At 39.8% G+C, this 20179-nt stretch overlaps 1 protein-coding gene across 5 annotated transcripts in view; it reads right to left on the reverse strand.

Moving 5' to 3' along the window:
* The window catches only part of LOC147203545 (protein MTSS 1-like), a 38008-nt gene extending 18918 nt beyond the window's left edge, over positions 1-19090 (reverse strand). For 4 of the 5 annotated variants that reach the window (XM_086113459.1, XM_086113461.1, XM_086113460.1 and 1 more), the window contains exons 1-3: positions 18124-19089; positions 15233-15294; positions 10408-10481 (exon numbers count right to left, since the gene is read on the reverse strand). In XM_086113459.1, the coding sequence (XP_085969585.1) occupies positions 10408-10481; positions 15233-15294; positions 18124-18195 (208 nt within the window). In that variant the 5' untranslated portion in view covers positions 18196-19089. Of the gene's footprint in view, positions 1-10407; positions 10482-15232; positions 15295-18123 lie in introns of all 5 variants that reach the window. The other variant, XM_086113458.1, reaches the window with a different exon arrangement.
* Between the last annotated feature and the right edge of the window lie 1089 nt (positions 19091-20179).

The raw sequence follows: 20179 nt of genomic DNA on the forward strand, positions 1-20179 counted from the left end.
CAGTGTAGTGTAGTGTAGTGTAGTGTTCTTTTGGCATTCTCTTGAGCATAGCTCCATCTAGTGGATGCATCGTAGATTGCGTCTTATAATGCGATGCGTCCAATATATGAAAAAAAAATTACAAAATAGGCCATTCATTGAAGGTGCGCCTCATAATCTAGTGCGCCTTTTAGTGTGGAAAATACGGTATGTGAGGTCATGAACACCCTCTTTCCCTCTCCGTATTGGTCTTTGCATTAATTGTACATTATCAAAGTTATGGGTGAATGTTTTTTTAATTGTTAATACTTTTGTGATTTCCCTTTTTTTGTATGAAACAGTTATGAAAGGATAAATGAGGTTTAATTATGCAACTCTTTTTGACTTGGGAAGTGCTTATTCCAATTAGATCTGATTGGAAAACACCATGTTTTCAATTTTGAGGTCAACCAGCAAACCAGAACAAGTTGCAGTCTGCTTTGAAGTTATACTGGAGTACACTTATGCATGTCTGTAGAAAATGCAGCAGGAATGTTAAAACAATAGTATGTTTTGCGTACTACAAAAAAAAAAAAAACAACTTCTCGTGGTGAAAACAAAAACACATTTTTGTGGCAGCCTTTATCAAAATATTCTTTTCAAAGAAACATTGCTGTTTCTATCTCTGCGACACAAGACTGTCCAAACGTTTTCCTCAGAGAGCTGCATAAAGAACATTCGAAGGATGCAAGAGCCACAAACTTCACCTGAACTTGTGCTAAAACTAATCCACCAAGCAATAATATATCATTAATAGAAGGCAACTTTGGTATACGAGTGCCCCAATTTGGAAATTGCTCTTGAGACGAATCATCATTCAGCCTTTTTTTTTTTGCCCTGACTACCTGTAAGCAATGTTTTGAGTTAAGAGTGTGGTTTAGGCCGTCCACCACTCCAGCAGGCCTGTCACAATAATACATGTTTTAAGGCAAAATAATTTTTGAAGAAACTATGATAATAAACAATAGTTTTTTTTATGCCACTGATATAATGATATTGGAGCAAAAATCATTTGAGCACATGCTTTTTATGTGCAATTAAAGTTTTATTTCCAACAATATCAGCATAGAAATAAAGAACAATAAACAACTGAATAAAACAGACTTGTTCTGTTCACAAAAATTTGACTTAAATGTCAACACATAGGAACTACATATTTGTAAAGGCAGAGTGACATGCGATATCTTATTTCCTTCAGCATGTCCTCTTTTACCTGGTTGGACGTAGCTGAAATGGATGTTTGGGAAATCCAAGTTTGTTTTTTGGTTGGTTGTTTTTTTAGCAATCCATACTACCTAGAAAACGTCTACAGGGTATCTTTAGACGCTGGTTACTCACTGTTTTTTCATAGCTCCAACATTTAATTTGTTAGAACAAAATTAGTTTCGACAATGGCAGTTCTTATTCATAATAAATAGGCATTATTCGTGATACAGCATGCCGTATAAAATGTTTACTCTGAAAGTTTTGTTTTGTTTTTTTAAACAAATCTATGACTTGAGATGCTGCTCAAAATGAAGGTAAGAGTTTGGCAGATAATGAGTACAATGCTGTGACTGAAAGACCAGAAGGGACAAAAGTAGAGGTGCAAGCCTGTGAATGAGGATATGGTCATTTACAGTAATAGCCTGTTCAATCAGTTGCCGTGAATGGTGGGCGAATGATGTGCCACTCTCTTAATAGATGAAATGACAGACAGCCAGTTTCCTTTGCAGTCTTACTCTAGCATCCGACGCACTCCCTAGTCAGAATGTCTAGCCTCAGTGGGAACCCACAAAAGAACTGCTGTGCCTAGCTTTCAGACACACACACACACACACACACACGCAAACGCACACGCACACGCAGGACTCACCTGCTGCAAACCGACGGGTGCTGACATGCAAAAAACTGAACAGATCTATCAACAGCTGTTGACAGAAGAGGAAAAGGAGAGGAGGTGAATAACAAGTAGCTTTTGTGACATTAAATGCAATGGTGTTGACTGTAGCTCACTCTAGTTTAATTTTTATGAAACGTAATTTCTAGTCATTCAAATATAGCGGTCACACAAAATACAAAAAAAAGCAAGTAAAAAAGAAAACAGGAAAAGACCCTATAAACCAAGTCTAATGTGTTGTTTGTGGGGGGAGTAAAGATGACAGCAAAGAGTAATTTCAGTCTTTCACCTAAGTGTAGTTTTGCAGCTTGGATGCTAACGAGGTTTTGAGAGCACAGACAAACAAGAAAAGACGGCAAATGGCAAATTTGCTGAACAAAGCAATGAACAGCTCAATTCCTATGACGTCCCTTTCAGACTTAATGTTCTTTACCAACAGATGCAATGGATGGGAAGCAAACGAGTGCGTTGTAGAGTATAAATTTAAAAGACCACAATCCAAAGTATGAACTTCATGCCACAGCTGCCCTAAATTAACAGCATTGGTAATCACAAAAAAATAGTGCTGTCAAGCGATTAAAAATGTGTGATTAATTAATTGGGGCCTGTAATTAATTAATCTAATTAATCTCTATTTTAATCACATCTAAAAAAAATCTGAGAAAACCCCTATTTTCATTCTAAATTGAGGCAGATCAAAAGATAAAAGAAAAAGTGGCATTATAAAGTATTTTATTGTTTTTCTGGAGACTTGGACAGATGCAGTCTAGCCATTTACTTTTTGCTGTATTTGAGACTAGTCAAAGTCCGACCTGCAACCTTTAGTTTCAACCAGGAGGGGGAATATCACTGTTTTGTTTGTTTTTGTAAATCCCCAAAGAATTACAAAATAAAAATAAAATAGAACATCAGGTCTGTTCATCTGTTCGTCTGTTCGTCTGTACATCAACACTGTTCATCATCAAGTATCAAGTATCAAGTACAACTTTATTGTCAAATGTGGTGACAGTCATGACAAACTAAAAGTGCTGAAATAAACATCAATCACTTCTAGTAGTCTACATAGGACACATCAACTATGCCTCGTACGTGGGGTGTTCTCGAGTTTAGTTTGCAGAAGAGCTTTGCTATGTATGGCTTGCTCGCTATAATTGCTAACGCTTTCGGTGCTAACGTTAGCTGTGGCTGCACTCGCGACTGGGTGCTTTGCATTGATGTGGGAGGCTAAATTTGAGCTGCTTCGGCGGTAAGCAAACTCCTTACAAATTAGGCACAACACTCTACCTTTATCAATTTTGTCGTCGGGGCGTTTTTGGAATGTAAATTTTCCAATCATTGTGCCGAGAACTCTTACATGCTGCTCCATTTTCACCTCTACACTCCTCACCGCTGCTTACTAAGCCCGCCCAACTCCAATGGGAGCCTATCAGCTTCAGCTAAACAAGCCCCAACATAATGGCAGCCAATCAATGTCCACTTCAGGCTGTGACTGACAGTCGTTTCCCCACCCTCAACAACTCGAACACAGGAAGCCAACATATAAAAAGGGCTATTAGAAAAAGGCAAACCACCTACAGAAACAATAAAGGCAGAGATTAAAATTTTGATTAACACGATTAAGAAAAATAACGCCCGGAAGGTGATGTAAATAATTAATCGCAATTAACGCAATAATTTGACACCTCTACAAAAAATATATTCATGTTTTTCTTATGGTTAGTAGTACACAATCTTTGAGGTCAAAATTAATTCTTGTCCATTCATTTTCAAAAGTTCTGTGCAGGCTTAGTTATTGTACGTCTCTGATGTTTCTCTGAATGTTGTGCCCTGCTGCAAACATGGTGCCTGAGTTACCCAAGTCAGAAAACAATTGGCTGGTTCAATGAGTGACCAACGATGGGACAAAAATAAACGTTCAAAGCAAAGAACTGAATGTTGCACGGGAAAGTACCCGACAGAAAAACAACTTTTTAAGAAGAGACTTATTTTACAATGTCTCTCCCATAGAAAAACATGCGTGATAGCGTCTTTAAAAAAACCTGCAACATGTTAGTTTCCACCAGGGACACCATCCAATTATATTCAAGGCAAGAGACATGATACGAATGTGTAACATATAAAACTCCACGACACAAACATTGCTATTGATTATATGCTGCTATTCTAATCACAGAAAGCAATTGCTTGCATCGTGTCCTATAACAAGTACAAGTCCGACGGTTAAAAAATAAGCAATAAAGAGAGATTTAAAAGTCATTCAGTGATTCAAATTTACTAAATTATATCATGACTTCTCGTAACATCAAAATAAATAACGCTACTCAAATTTATTTATAGAGCACTTTCAAACAGCCATCGCTGCACACAAAGTGCTGTACATGGAGCAACTAACATATACAACAGTAAAGCGAAACAACAAATCAGTATCAAAGATGGTAGAGAGCACCAAACAGTATAACTAAGATCATAATTTGGGTCATGTTCAGTCAAATGCCAAAGAATACAAGTGAGTTTTGAGGCGGGTTTTAAAGATGGGCAGCGAGGAGGCTTGCCGAATGTTCAGTGGGAGGTCATTCCAGAGAGAGGGACCAGCAACGGAAAAGGCTCGATCCCCTCTGAGCCTCAGTTTAGTTCTTGGTACTTCTAATAAATAATATACAATAAACAGCGGATATAATAATTGTATAGATTATCATACACTTGTGACCTTGTAAGTGCCTCGTCCTGGCTGACCTAATGGATTCATTTCCGATTCTGGGGTGTGTGTGCTTACAGTGCAACTATTCCCTGTTGTATTCCTCTCTCTCTTGCAACTTTTTCATCCATCCGTCCATTTTCTGATCCACTTATTCTCACAAGGAGCCTATCCCAGCTGTCTTCGGGCAGGAGGTAGGGGACACCCTGAACGTTTTCATTATTTACCTGCTAATTTGCTGTTCAGAGCTGGTTGGTCTCAACTTTAATATGGCTCCAGCAAGACCAACTCTGTACCTCCTCTCCCTCTCACTCCCTATAACTGCTCACTGCTCCCCTCTGCTCAGCCGAGGAGGGGAAAACAAAAGCTAGCCTCTTGTCATTAACGTCAATAAGACGGCTCTGCAAGCAGTCAATCATATTGCATATGCTTACAAATCACCTCAAAAAAGAAAAAGAAAATCTCATTACCGGATGGAGGACGGACAGGTTCTTGAAACCTTGACTTTTAAAATTGTGGTAAACCGTCAAACTGGTCATCAACCCATATTTACTGGGGGTAATTAAAACCAGTCAAACACAAAACACTGAGCTGTTTCGAAGTACAGCACAACACTGCCTTGTTCAAAATAATGACCAACAGATTACACCCACCATGTGTCCCTTAATGTGTGTGTGTGTGTGTGTGTGTGTGTGTGTGTGTGTGTGTGTGTGTGTGTGTGTGTGTGTGTGTGTGTGTGTGTGTGTGTGTGTGTGCACGCATGCCACTGATATTGGCAATGAACAAGTGAGGTGACATTAGCCAAGCTGGCATCACCCCATATCCATCCGCCCGCCCACATACACACAAAGTCTTCACACAAGCACATCATTCATTCAGAGAGTTTCATGAAGTGTCAATGGCCCAACAAAGAACAATCAGGACAAGTCAACTCGCTCAGTGAGAAGCTTCAAAAACTAAAACGATTTCACAATTTCAAAAACAAAATTATAAAGTCAATCAATTTGTTCAATGATTTTGATCAAGGTTTGACCATACAAGAAATTTAGTACCACCCTTGGATTCAAATTTTCTAAATTATATAATGACTGTGTCGGGTAGATTCAGGTGATTCATTAGATCCCAATTATTGCCTTTCTCATCCTCATCCAACTGTCATTTTTTTGTGACGCTCCAGTCCAAGTTGGGTTCAAATGCATTGTGCGATGAAGTGCCTCAGTGTTCTTGAAAAAAAAACAACTGCACAGGGAACAATGAACACTATTCCGATTATTTAACTGTATCTCCGTTCTTTAGATTACCGTTTTACTTTCTTTTGCAGTTCACTGCAAGAATTTTACTTCACACTTTGTATTTTGTGATACTTTATTTATTGTTTGTATTATTTATACTTTATTATTTGTAAAATGTTACCTGAATAATGTTTATAATTGTTAAGGTTATTCCAATGTCAATTTTCCAAAAAACTCTCACACAAAATCCTACTTTTATGCTTTGGTTGAATGTCTTTTGGCCTCTCAACCTTCTACTTCTTTGGCTTGCAGTTCTTCATGATGAAGCAAGTAACAGTATAGTGTTGCTTGACAGACTAGCTGCCGAACACCTGGCTTGGCAAGCAATTATGCAGATAAGCATGCCAATACAAATGTTTTTAAAAAACTGCAGCATGCACAAAAATAAAAGACAGAATGCGCTTGATGAAGTGAGAAAATGTCCATGGAAAAATATGAAGTCTTTCTGTCGTCCGGATGAAAGCCAAAGTTCCTCTCGAAGTCACACCGATGATGGTCTGATTGATGCTCATATTTTAGGGGGGGTTCAGTCAAGGTCCAGTAAGGCAGCAGCAGCACATCTGTGAAACCTAGTGTGAGAATGCGAGAGCCTACAAGGTAGTAATGGAACAAAGGTTGGATTGTTGGTTGGCGGCCAAAAGGTCGAAGGTGACTGTGGTCCTGAGTACAAATGTTCAGAATTACTTGTTAAAGAAAGGAAAGACTAATTTAGAAAACATGGAGCCTTGTCACTGCTTTCCCGAGACGACTCACTGGTCTGACCAGGTTCATGTTTAAATAAAAACAGAGCGCAAACAGAGGAAACACCTGCAAACATCATTGGTGACACATGCACCAATGATTCTTTCCTTCTCTGACTCGAGGTTGTTTAGACTACCTTCTGGTGTGTTGAAAAACATTTGGTACTTGTTTGTTTCCTCTGTCCTTGTCAACAATGGGCTGTCCTCTGTGTCGAGTGCACATGCACGCACAAACTTCAGTGTCCCTTAACTCCATGACAAGGACATTTTGCAGCCCATCTGGATTAGGAGTAGTCGTAGGTCATGTTTGAACAGAGGGCTGCAGAATCTCATGTGCATATGTATTAAGTACATTTTTTAAATGACACAAATGTGGTATTCCCTAACATAACGTCATTTTTTAGTGTTATTAATAGGCCTGTCAGAATAATTACGGTAGACTCATCGCTGGATAAATGAAGTGGACCCCTTGTTTTTTTCCTGATTTGATAAATTGTCATTTATGTTGCTTCATTCCCTTTCCTGTCAGTAAACTGTGGTAGACAGGACTCTCACTCACACATGCACACACGCACACACACACACACACACGCAATGTGACTGTGCGACTGTGCGAACAACATTGAAACAGAGAGAAATGGATAAGCATACTAAAAGCTAAGTTTTTAGACAGCTGCAGTTGTACAACTGCTCAAAGTCTAGAAGCTACACAAAGATAAGCCTAGTTATTGAATGTGTCATAAAATGTGTCAAAAGGAAGTCAATTTAAGCATTTTAGTCTTAGCATTAAAAAAATGACAGATTAATATTTTACATATATATTTATCAACTGCGATGGTACTTGAGGGTGTGCAGACGAGATTGTGCAAGTTTGTACTTTTGAAAGACCTCGTAAATCTATGGCTGAGAGCGTATTTGACTATTTACGTGGTTTAATTGCTGGCTCCGATGATTTGTGAGTTTCCCAGGATAGGGGCATGTCAAATGGGGAGAACAGAGACTTGATTCAGAGCCACGCATGGAACTTGTACAGAGAACGAGATTCTTAGCGGGATAGGGGACAGACAACATACACGCTGAGGCTAAAAGTGAAAAAGAGGACAGAATTTTCAAAAGGGGCATTGAGGCAGTGGACTGGTTCGGGATCTGAGGCTCCTCTGTAATAGAAGCCAAGCCATGAATTGGGCCGGGCATAAGAGGGAAGGCCCTTTCCTATTTTTCTATGTAGCTCTATGTTCACAGAGAGCACCGGAACATACGTCATTTCACAAAAGTAAATGAGATTTTGTTCATTATCATTTTCCATTTATATTTGAAAACAGTTTTACTCATTTTACAAGGCAATAGAGTCCGTTCTTTCACAAAGCCAAGCAGAGTATTTTCTCGTTCAGATGATGAGTGCTCAGTAACACAAAGTAAAACGAGGGGACAGGGAACGGTGGGGTCTGTGATGAACACGAAGGGCAATGATAAGCACATAACTGGGCCAACACAAACGCAAATGTGGTTAGTGTGTGCTTGGCAAAATGTACACAGATGTACACGCTAACTCGTATACACACATGAGAATGCACACACTTGTGATGTGAACATTTCTACACTAAGGTCTGGGCCGTACATGGAGTTTAAAGCTCTGTGTTTTGGCCCCTTTTGATTCTTTTGGAATCAAAGACCATATGGGGTTCATGTAGACACACACACTCATTTCTAACCTCATATACTGTATGCCTTTTAGAGTTTGGGACCCTGCTGTTCCTCATCCACATTTAATGAACTCTGAGCTATTCGTGTACATTAAGTCAACTTACCCGTGTCTGTTTTGCAAGATCTTTTGCCTAAAACGGACCCTAACTAAGCACAACAGAAAATTTGAATTTTCATGCATATATAATGTACCTTTAATTCCATCTATTATCCGAAACACAAAGATTATAATTTTGTATTAGACCACATCCCATTACTCCAGACTTTCCCCCAACATTGACTACTCAAATCCAATTCCATCAAAGTTAAAGTTTGAACAGAACTCACTGAGTCTATTGGAAAATGATAACTGCGTCTCAGCTTTCTATCAGTTGTAACATTGATAGCGGTGCCAGAGCAATAACATGAATCTAAAGTTCTTTACAACTGTAACATAACGGACCGATGGCTGTCCCATATCAAAGTCGGCAGAGTCAATAGATCAGCTTGTCAATCTTTACAACGCGAAGCCTTCACAGCTTCAACTACAAAAGCAGCTAGAGAATTGCTAAATGTTGTGCCAATTATCTGGCAATGTTTCATTTTTTTCCAACCGATAAAATTTCCACATGTGGTGGTATGGTTCAGTTTGAATGTGTGTACCAGTGTTGTGTTCGGTGCTCTTCTGGTGTGGGGCTGTGAACTTTGAGAAAATGTGTGTTGTATTTTGTTCTCATTACACTTTAGTCAACCATTGAAGAGTGTGTTTAGCTGCACCCAACAGGTAGCATACCCTTGATACAACTACAGCAGGGGGTGATGTGGCAGTGGAACAATGTGCAGCAGTTGATTTAGTCGCGGTAGATGGAAAAAAAAATAAAATGAGGCCTCGCATGAAAGGTCATCATCCATTTACTATGGCACCTTACGCAGCTGCGGCTGACTTTGACGTGCCAGTCCAGAATGACCCCATCCAAGGACATGCTAATCATATCAAATCTACAAGTAACAAGCTCCCAGAGCATGAATGTACCCAGACGTGCACACACACAGATGGTGAACAATGCATCAACGAGGCAAATAGTTGCTATCTTCACCGAAGTCCTCTTGAGAGATCTACTACATGCATATGAGAAAAGCTTTGTAGATTCCAACACAGCCGTGATATTCCGTGACAAGCGAGGCGGCAGTTATACAAGTCTCACTTGTCATACATGTAACAATAAGTCAAGACTACGACCGTAAATACTTTTATATGCAAAAGATTCCTAAAACTGCATCTTTTGATATGCCGTGGGGTTGGAGATGAAATTGAAAAGAATATATGCATCTCTTTCTCCTGTCACTTACAGGTAATTATTGTTCCCACCAAAGAAATAATAATGTTCTGACCCATTTAAAAATACAATTTGATTAAAAAAAATAAAAAATAGAGACACCGCCTCAGCCAAGGCGGTGTCGCAATGTGACTGTACTATACTACTAGTATAGTAAACTATACCACTATACTCTACAAGTCATAGTATTAAGAAGCAAGGCAATTATGTACACACACAATTGATGGCGCACACAGCCGTGCATACACATTAAGGGAAATGATGTTGCGGGGAGAGTGACAAAAGAGTCAATACACAACAATAGTGACTGAATGATACTAAATCAAAAGAGAGGACCGAAGCTCAGTCCCTCAGTCCCACTTCAGCAGGTAATGGACACGCCTGTGTCATCTCCTATTGATAGAAGGAGGGGGGCGAGGGCAAGGCTAAAATCAATGCTGAGGAGGGAGGAGATGGCGCACGCAAAGACACCCAAGAAGGAATATTTGTCTGCCAGTCCAGATGCAGCTGAGTTTAAGTCCGGGTAGGGAAGCACCATCAAAACAAAGGCAACTTTGGCGCTACAAGCGGCAGAATGATGAATTTAATACCCATCTGTTCAAGGAACCCACCCAAAAAAATAAATAACTTCCCAGCACAATGGAACACTTGAATAGGTATTTGTGTGTCAGTTGATTTAGAACTACTGAGAAAATGTTGAACTTGAAGTTCCTTTGACCAAAGCACCTGCTAAATGACGCAAACCCATATATTTAATTCGTACCTCTTGAGTTCGTTGCCAGGTCAGCCACTTTCTGAAAGGCATCCAAGAAGGCAGCCAAGGCGACCACTGTGGCTCTAGAAGAGGAAAAGAAAAAAGAACTTCAGTTACCGGTACATAAAACTCTTACTGATCAATTCCTCAAGAACAAGCATCTTATTTTCCAGTCCATGTGTTGGTAACAATACGTATATAAAAAGTGACTGAAGGTAATTTGTGCTAAGCAGTCCTCTCTGTTCTCATGTACTGCCCAGAGTGCACACACATGGACAAAATTGCTTGTACATTTCTGCTAATGAAAGAAAAACACAGTGGTCACAGAAATAACTTGAATCAGACAAAAGTAATAGTAAATCTAAAATGAAATTAAAATTAACTAGGGAAAAATCAGACACTGCTTTTGGTTTGTGGGTCAACAGAATTCTTTAATATATATATATATATATATTTTTTTTTTTTTTTTAAATTATTGAATCAGGCCTGGACAAAACCATTGATCCATTCTCTGGTGGAACATGAGCAGACCCCAAGGTCTTCGATCCATTCCTGAAAAGAAGCTTCATGGAAATCAGTTTGACTCATTCCAGAAACCAATTGTAGACTGCTGAACGCATGAGTGGACTCAGCAGTGGTGCTGTTGATTGGTTAAACACCATATCCTGCTGGTGTGCGCATACACAAATTAATCAAGTGACTGGCATAGTTCATGCTCCACTTTTTCACACTTGCCTGTTAAGTCCCAGTTTACTGGTTTGATTAAAATTCAATATTTGGCCAAATCATGCCTGTCTTCTCAACTCCGAGTGGCAAGCATTTAGCGGTGCAGGTTTAACAAGGAAGAGTGGCTTGCTGCTACAACTGGTGCAACCCGAGTGTTATAAGGGACAACTTTACAGCTATGTACAACTCATAAGTGTGGGAACATTCTGGACTTTGACTTAGGGTTGGGCATTTGAAGTTGAATTGCAATTTTGAATCTTACCTTCTCTTGATCTTAAAAACATTGTGCTTGAAGAAAAACAGTGAAGTTACCGAAGGGCACAGTGTGTAAGCAAGTTCCCGATGTCAAAGTACCCTGACCTGCTCTGCATTTTGGCAACGGAGACTGCACGCTTGTCTATTTTTAGTGTAACGTGGAATTATAAAAACTGTCCCGGACTACTGTTGTAAAACACAATATCTATATGGCCAGTGGCGGCCCGGTGGGTTTTCTCCGGGTACTTCGGTTTCCTCCCACATTCCAAAAACATGAATGGCTAGCTGATTGAACACTTGTTGATGATTGTTCGTCTCTGTGTGCCCTGCGATTGGCTGGCAACCGGCTCAGGGTGTCCCCCCGCCTACTGCCCGAATACCTGGGATAGGCTGAAGCACGCCCGCCACCCTTGTGAGGACAAAGTGGATCGGAAAATGAATGAAAAAAAAAAAGAATATATGCCGAGTTGGGTCTCCAACTAACAAGCGTAAAACTCAGTAACGGATGTATTGTGTGTGTTGCGGGCTGATTAATTGGATCACTCGTGTCAAACAACAGGAAGATGGCTTTTGATTTAAGATTTGTATTAATATATTTGTATTATATTATCGTTTATAATACACTCAACATTAGAATGTCAAACGGATAGGATATTAACAATCATTGACATCTTGCGTTCGGCGAGACGTGAGGAGCATTCAAACACAGTGAGACATTTCAAACTCAAACAGAAGTCACAAGTGCTTCGATGCAGCAAACGTTGGGATCTACAAATTTCTAATGTGGGCTTTCTATCAATCTGGAAAAACTGACAGATATCTAGAAGAATGATGGCGGAAATCACCTTGCTATTTTACTTAACTGCACTCAATATTCCATCTTGTCACTTAATTTGTCAAACACTTGTTTACTTCTGGGGTCAAAGAGAAAACCTTCACAGCAACTGGGGACTTTCCATAATGTTACCGTTTTTACAATTGCTGCATGAGATTACATCTCAAAGGGTCACCACAAGTGTGACAAAAAACAAAACCTATACTGTACAAAACTGAGTTCCAAAAGTTAGTTTAAGTGCCAAAAATGTCTTATGCTTCCTATGTCTATATGTGGAACACTACTTTTCTTATCGCACAAATAGCTTGTGAAAATGTAGTATTGGTTAATAAGCAGTTTGAGGGTAGAGTTTACCGAAAAATTCAAGGGTGTGGCTTGACTATATGAAGAAAAACCCCCCCAAAACAACAAGGCAAGGGCACACTCGGATTCCTTTCTATTTCAAGCACAGCACTGGCACTGGAGGAGCGACAATACTATGTGCTCGTGGATCGGATGCTCATTGAATAAATGTAAAGTAACAATCATCAGGATTTCCCTCACGAGAAGAATTATCGTCTTATAAATATTCTAACAGTGTCAAATGTTGAAAAAACTGCCCTTTAAGTGAGAGATTCAATTTTATCGTTGTCGGTTCAGGAAAGCCTGGCCAAGCCAACCTCCACTTCCGCAGACCGTGGCGTAGTATAACAGGCAGTGTGCCTCTGACAATGATACATTGAGTGTTGCTGCCACTATCTATTCTTAGAGCAGCAGAAAATGGAATGGAGATATGGTTGATTTGGATCCTGGAAATTTAACAATGCTTCTGAGACACTAAATACCAACATTTTCAGATTGGTATATATGTCAACCGTACTTAAGCTATTGCACGCGTGTTGGGTACTATACATCGAATATAATGTCTGTCTGTATCATTTATAAAAAAACAAGTTCAAACAGACTTTATTGATGTCTTGAGGAGGGTATTTCCTTTTCCAAATGAAGTGTAAACCAGAATAAATCCTTAGACCCGAGACACAGCTGCATCAGCCAACAAATAGACCAAAAGAGTCCATGATTAGAAATCAGCTAGCCTTTATTCTACACCAGACATCAACCCAAAATGGGCAGGAGGAGAAAAACGCCACAGTTGGACCCAAAAAATGGCAGAACACTGTAATTGGTTGATTTCCTAGGTGCGTTGTGAGAGGGGTGCAGAGGGGCTAAATTACAGAGCAGTACTCTAAGGACATCATTACACACATCGACACATGCCACAAGCATGGCTGGCTAGCCACTTATCTGAGCCAAAGCGGGAAGGTGGGTGTGTTTGTGTTTTGCCATGCGTGTGTCCCTTTATGTAACCCAGTCGCACACAACAGATTACAGAGCTCCATGGGTGGATGGGGTGTGGGGGTGCCTATGCCGTGGTCAAAACCACTACTTTTGCCGAATTGGAAGTGGCTATAGAAAACATTAAAGCAGACCAAAAAGGCTGTATTGTGGTTTACCATTCGGGCAAGTAAGTAGTGCACTCTTAGCAATCAATCTCAACACTGGTAAGCTATCAAGTAGAAGGGGCATCAATACCGCTGGCACAACTACTGCAGCCTACGGCAGCATGTAAATCCAGTAATCGGGGCAAAGTTTGAAATACCAAAACAGCCTGACTATAAATAGTGCTGCACTCATGACTTTGATTGTCCATATCCAATAGAGATTCCCATATATCCTATTTGTTTTGTCTTGAAACAAGAGTGGGTGGGCGTACACCCAAATCGATATATATATATATATATATATATATTTTTTTACATTTTAACTTATTTTGAAAGAGTGGGGAAAAGCCCAAAACAGATAAATATTCAAGATGTTATACTTTGCTGTAAAGTTCATTTAAGGTGTAATTGATGTTCAAATCTGGCCATAATTGGGTGTGACCAGACAATCTTTTCATAAATCCTTTTTAAGATGCAATCTATGTGTAATAATGTTTTTTAAAAAATCAAATACATACTGTCTCCTACAACCTGATTAATCAATTGCAAGTGCGGTACATAAGACATATCAAAATTAGCTAGAAGGAACTGTTTATGCCGAAAGGGCGCCTTACTCATGCTCTTTGGTGGATGACTCTTGCTGAAAAAGATGCTTAAAACGGATTATTCTCTTGGGTGATAGATACTACATTTGTTTATCACCAATCTTCATCCTATGTTGTTGTTTTTGTGGAATGAATTACAAATCACAATGATTTCCATTGTAATGGTCAGTGGTCACAATCTACTTTGAACACTAGCCCAGTGCACAGACTCACAGACACCTTCCCGTCAACTCGGCAGTCATTAGCAACAAGTCCACAAATGCTCCCCTGAGCTTAAGTATGAGAGGGTCACATATTTAACCCCGAAATGATGGTAACAGTCGAATAACACTTCACCATGAATCAGTTATAACACTGAGAAAACAGAGGAATGGCTTCAAGACACTATTGTTAAGTCCTTGAGCCATTATACAGCTGTCACTATGAGTTTGTCCCGGAACACGTGGGCACTTATTTGGCAAGAGATCTGCCGTGCACTGTTAATCAAAGACTATTGCAGACCGCAGGACAGCCACGGTTAAGGTACTTGGAGAACAATTAGCCTTTATCTCAGCTGTCGTGAACTGTTTTTCAATTGACACGTGGCCACTTAAAGTCAGCCGAGGGAAGTGGTGAGAATTTGTCGGCCATTGTTAGAAGAACATGGGCAGAGGTGTGCAAATTTACCACCTGAAGAAGACTGAGACATGAACGGACAGGATGTGCAGAAAGGATGTTGCGAGCTTCTGGCTTATTGAAGCTGACAATGCTTGTTGGTCAAAGGACATCTAACTTTATTTGGAAGTTAACGTTACGTATTCATGAGAATTTACTATTTTTGAATATAAAAGGTGTCATTTGTGAATCATTGATTCATTGGAGGTATGAAAGCAGCTCCACAAAGTGACCAGTCATCATTATCATGCAAATGTGTTGCGCAAGCAAAAGCTCACCTGAACTGTGACTGCAGTTTGCCTGCCTTGGTGATGAAGTCCTCCCAAATCGGGTAGCCACTCTGCCAACGAGAAAAAAAAATTGTGTTGAAATAAAGACAGACTTCATAATTGCCAGTTAAATTACATTTGAGATGGTACAGGTGAGGAGAGGGCTGCGACAAGCTAAATGTTTGCCAAACAGATTAAGTCACTTAAGTCACTCTTCAAATGATTATTTTACCGTGATAGAGATTAGAACAATTATGAACACATATTTACCATCATGTCCTTTAGGCTGGAAAATGGGTCACGAGCTTCTTTGGGAAAAGTCCCCTCACAGCAAAACCATTAATACGATGACATAATGAGCCCGCCACCTAATGGGACTCTAAATATACCTAATTGAGGTCTCTGGCTCAAAATAGTTGAATCTAAACTATGGCAGCAAAAGAATGGTGTTGAGGGGAGCCTGCAGGCTATGAAATGGAAGTCAGCAGTGGAACCGCACAAGATAAAGACAGTGAGGGCTTGACCAAATGTTTGCCAGTGATGTGCTACTACTGTCAAGTGCCTTCGGAATGTTATGTTATGCTGTCAAACATTACACCCAACAGTCACTGAAGCGCTTTCCGTCCTCTGACTTCTCTCGCTCTCTGTCTCTACATTACATCACTTACTGTATGTCAACTCCCAGAATTAAATAGATGCTAAGCAAGAGATACTTAAAAAACATGGTCTAATTGACTTTTGCCACTCTCTTTTGTCTCCGTTTAATTTCAAACCTTAACTTCCTCATGATCTCTAGTGCATTCAAACACATCATGTTATATTAGTTGCTGATAGATCAAACAGCATCTCTTCATTTGTAGAAAGTGATAGCGAACCAGGTGGATTTTACTGCTTAACCCATATTTCACATACACAATATTAATCAGAATGTCGTGTTTAGAATAGTGGAGCTACATCATTTTAGGTTGACTTACCCTTTAAGGCACAGGTGTCAAACACAAGGCTCAGGGGCCAGATCTGGCCCACCACATCATTTTATTTGGCCCGCTAAAGCAGCTCAAACATGTCAACTTCCATGATCCTTTCTAAAATGTCAACCAAAAGTTTTAATTCTTTCATGTAATAAATAACAGATACAGTCTAAGCATTTTCTTGTTACCAACCCCCTCCCGATAGTAACTTAAACAATCGTTGAATCAACAGTTATTCTTGACTTCTTTAAATGGTTTCAATCATAACGCCCCTCTAAGTGAAACGGTAACTAAAATGTGGCCCGCGCCATAAATGAGTTTGACACCCCTGCTAGGTGTCAAACTATATTGGTGTCTAGCAATAGTTAAGAGTTGTTTAGGTGATCATTTGTCCATTGTAGGCTCGTCCATACTCGGGTATGGGCGATACATATCATCCTCGATATTATCGTCATAATTGCTTTCACAATGTGCAATTTTAATACAGTCTCAAAAACAGACTGGTTCAGGTGCATTGACTGGCTACGAAGGAAGTGATAAGTCTTCATTCTGCAAATCAGCGGGCAGGAATACAGTCACGTGACTCAGCCGAAGGAACACAACTTTTGTTTCAAATATAGAGGAGTGTCTCATCTCAGTGAGTAATTTCATAACAAGACCTAAATCAGATGTATTGTATTGTAAAATGTGATGATATCTGTCATCATTCAGTAATCGGCGACATTTAAGTGACATACTGTAAATATTCACAAAAACAAATGAAAACAGACAAAAAAGCCTGCACATTTGATGTAACGATGACCAGTACGGCTTACATTTTTTGCTGTGCTATATCTATTCCTTTCTAAGGATGTAACAATATGCAAACATCTTAAGTTGGTTCTTTTGTTTCTTTGTTGTTCTTTGAAATCTAATTGTGCTCTCACAGTCATCTTTACAGGATGGCCACTCCTTGGATGAGATGCAACAATGTTGACTTCAAAGAGAATTTGTCAACTGATGCCCATCAAGACTTATATACTTTTGAAACCTTTTCCAGCTTTATACAAGTTTATAAATAAAATTCTGACCTCAACCCGATTTAGATACGGTGACATGCAAACAGACATTCCACGAATCTCGCCGAACTGCAACCGTTTTGTTAAGAGGACTGGTCCAAAATTCAGGTGCAAGATTGATCACCAACGACGGGCAAACTTTGGTTGAGGTTATTGCTGACAAAGGAGGGTCAACCAGTTATGAAATCTAAGGGTTATCTTACTTTTGCATCCCAGTATTGTGAATGTTTATGTTATTTTTAAAAAACCGCAAAACATAATTGTTTGTGTTACAAATGTATGCGAAAAATTAAGAAATGTTTCCATACTTTTCTCCTGTAAGTGTTCGTGGCTGATATTAGAGACAGTGGTGATTGTGATATTAGACACCGGACCGTGCAAGTTTTCACATTTCTGTTCGAACGGACGTCTGGCCATTTTGATCCCCCCTTCATATGTCAACGCCTTGAGACCCCGCGGACATTGTTCCACTTCGACGGTCACATTCTTTCCATTCCTTCGGGGCAAGTACAGCAGCTGAGACGGCAGCTAATTGTCTCTACAAGTCGTCTATGTCAAAAAAAAAAAAAGGGGGGGGGGGCAAAAAAAACTTCCACCTGCCTGCCCCAAAATGGAACATCCCAAATTAAAATGACGACACAACTACAATAAATGTTACATTTTACCGAATAAAACACAAGCATACCGATATATACATATATAGGGAGATAGCTACATATATAGTGTTTTGAAGAGTTTGGAATTCATGACCAAACATTAAACAAGTTACACAAGCAGGAGCGGCATGCAATAACTCAAGTATATCACCGACACGACACATACGTTAGAGGAGTTGGGTCTGTTGGAAACTGCACAATAACGTTTATATTACCTTCATGTCTCCGATAAGAGTTTGGAAGAGTCCTCCAAGCGCACTGCAGTCCTTCTCGATAACAGCCTCCATTTTTCAGAGGACCACCTCCGAAGCCCAGGAGGTGAGGGTGTAAAAGTCAACCCGAAAACAAACAAAATAAATACAACTATAGATACCTGGAACTAGTGTATCCGTTGCTGAGAAATGAACAACAAGAGGTGTTTATACAAAAAGGTTGTGAGAAAAGGAGTTCACAACTGCCCGGTGCACCATTCATTTCAAACAAGCTGATGGAACGAGAGTGAAATTTAATTCCCAGTGTCGTCTCCACGCCGCTTGCTGCATAGCCATGTTAAGACAAAAACACTTCAACTAATGTCGAAACTAGAGACACGTCACTGTGTCTGAGGATATTGACAGGTAAAACGCTTGAAATAGCCAAGAGTGTCGTCTATGGTCGCTTTCAAAATACGGACTGAAATCTGGTTGAACAAACCCGAAGAGCGAAAACAAATCAAGCTAGCGACAACTCAGGAAAACCAACTTCCGGTAAATTTCTACAATAAACGTATTGCACTTTCCAGAAATATCGGCTTCCGGTTAACTTCTACAATAAAATTATTGCACTTTCCAAACGTTTGGAAATGCTGTACTGTAATAATAATAGCAATACAATACAACAGAAAATAATACAGTACCATACCATACAATACAATATATCCTAATTTATATCGAGCTTTCACAACAGCTGCAGCTGTAACAAAGCGCTTTACAAAACATGTAACATAAAGTAAATAATAAACACAATAAATAAATAAATAAAATAAATACATAGATACACGTCGACTTCGCAGGACAGAGGTACCGGGTTCAATTCCAGCTCCGGCCTCCCTGTGTGGAGTTTGCATGTTCTCCCCGGGCCTGCGTGGGTTTTCTCCGGGTGCTCTGGTTTCCTCCCACATTCCAAAAACATGCATGGCAGGCTTATTGAACACTCTAAATTGTCCCTAGGTGTGAGTGTGGGCGTGGATGGTTGTTCGTCTCTGTGTGCCCTGCGATTGGCTGGCAACCGATTCAGGGTGTTCCCCGCCTACTGCCCGACAGACAGCTGGGCTAGGCTCCAGCACCCCCGCGACCACAGTGAGGCTAAAGCAGTTCGGAAAATGAATGAATAAATGAATAAATAGATATATCCATCCATCCATCATCACAAGGGTTATACAGTATATATCATACTGTACTTTATATATTATATATATATAGAGAGAGAGAGAGAGAGAATGAGAGAGATGATGATGGATCGATAGACACGCGCACACGTGTACACGCACACGCGCGCGCACACACGCGCGCGCGCATCACTGGGAGGCCACATCCGATTTAACCAGACATGTGGCAAAAATTGTATTTTAAATATAGCCCCGTCCATACGTGCAAAATACGTGCTCTTGATATGTCCAGTATACTGTATTATCATTGAAGAATTTGCCTATTCCAAACAAACACGTACACACATTCTTCTTCGCTCGTGAGAGTGCATTTTGGACCGTGTAAATTATAAACCCGAAAAAACATTTATTGACTGTCAGTCAATGAGTGACATCTAGCGACTAAACTTTGAAAGACAACATAAAATAGCAAAATAAAATAATGGGAATTATAGAACAAGTTGTAACCTGCAAACGAGCCGTTATATGTTCACTGAAAGCCATGAAATCCCTCCTGGTAACGCATTCAAGAAAAAAAAACAATGAATGCACCAATTTGAAGAAAGTCTGCTGTATTTCCTGATGGAAATTGTGCGCGCGCACACAGACGCACGCACGCACGCACGCATACACAATTATATACTTATTATACTGTACTAATATTTCCGTTTGAAACGGAGGTAAAAAATACAAATGTCTTCATACATTCATAATGTGTTCATTGCATGTCTGTAAATACCCAAATTGTGTCACAAAGTTGTGGGTAAACACATTTCACTGACATAATTTAAGCTATATTTCTCATGGATTTATGAGGCAGGACTGGGTGTTAATACACTAACGTATACATTTAGGTTGGAATGCTA

The sequence above is a fragment of the Hippocampus guttulatus genome, chromosome 6 (genome assembly GCF_054856545.1).
Source record: "Hippocampus guttulatus isolate MCC_2025c chromosome 6, RoL_Hgut_1.0, whole genome shotgun sequence".
Lineage (NCBI taxonomy): Eukaryota > Metazoa > Chordata > Actinopteri > Syngnathiformes > Syngnathidae > Hippocampus > Hippocampus guttulatus.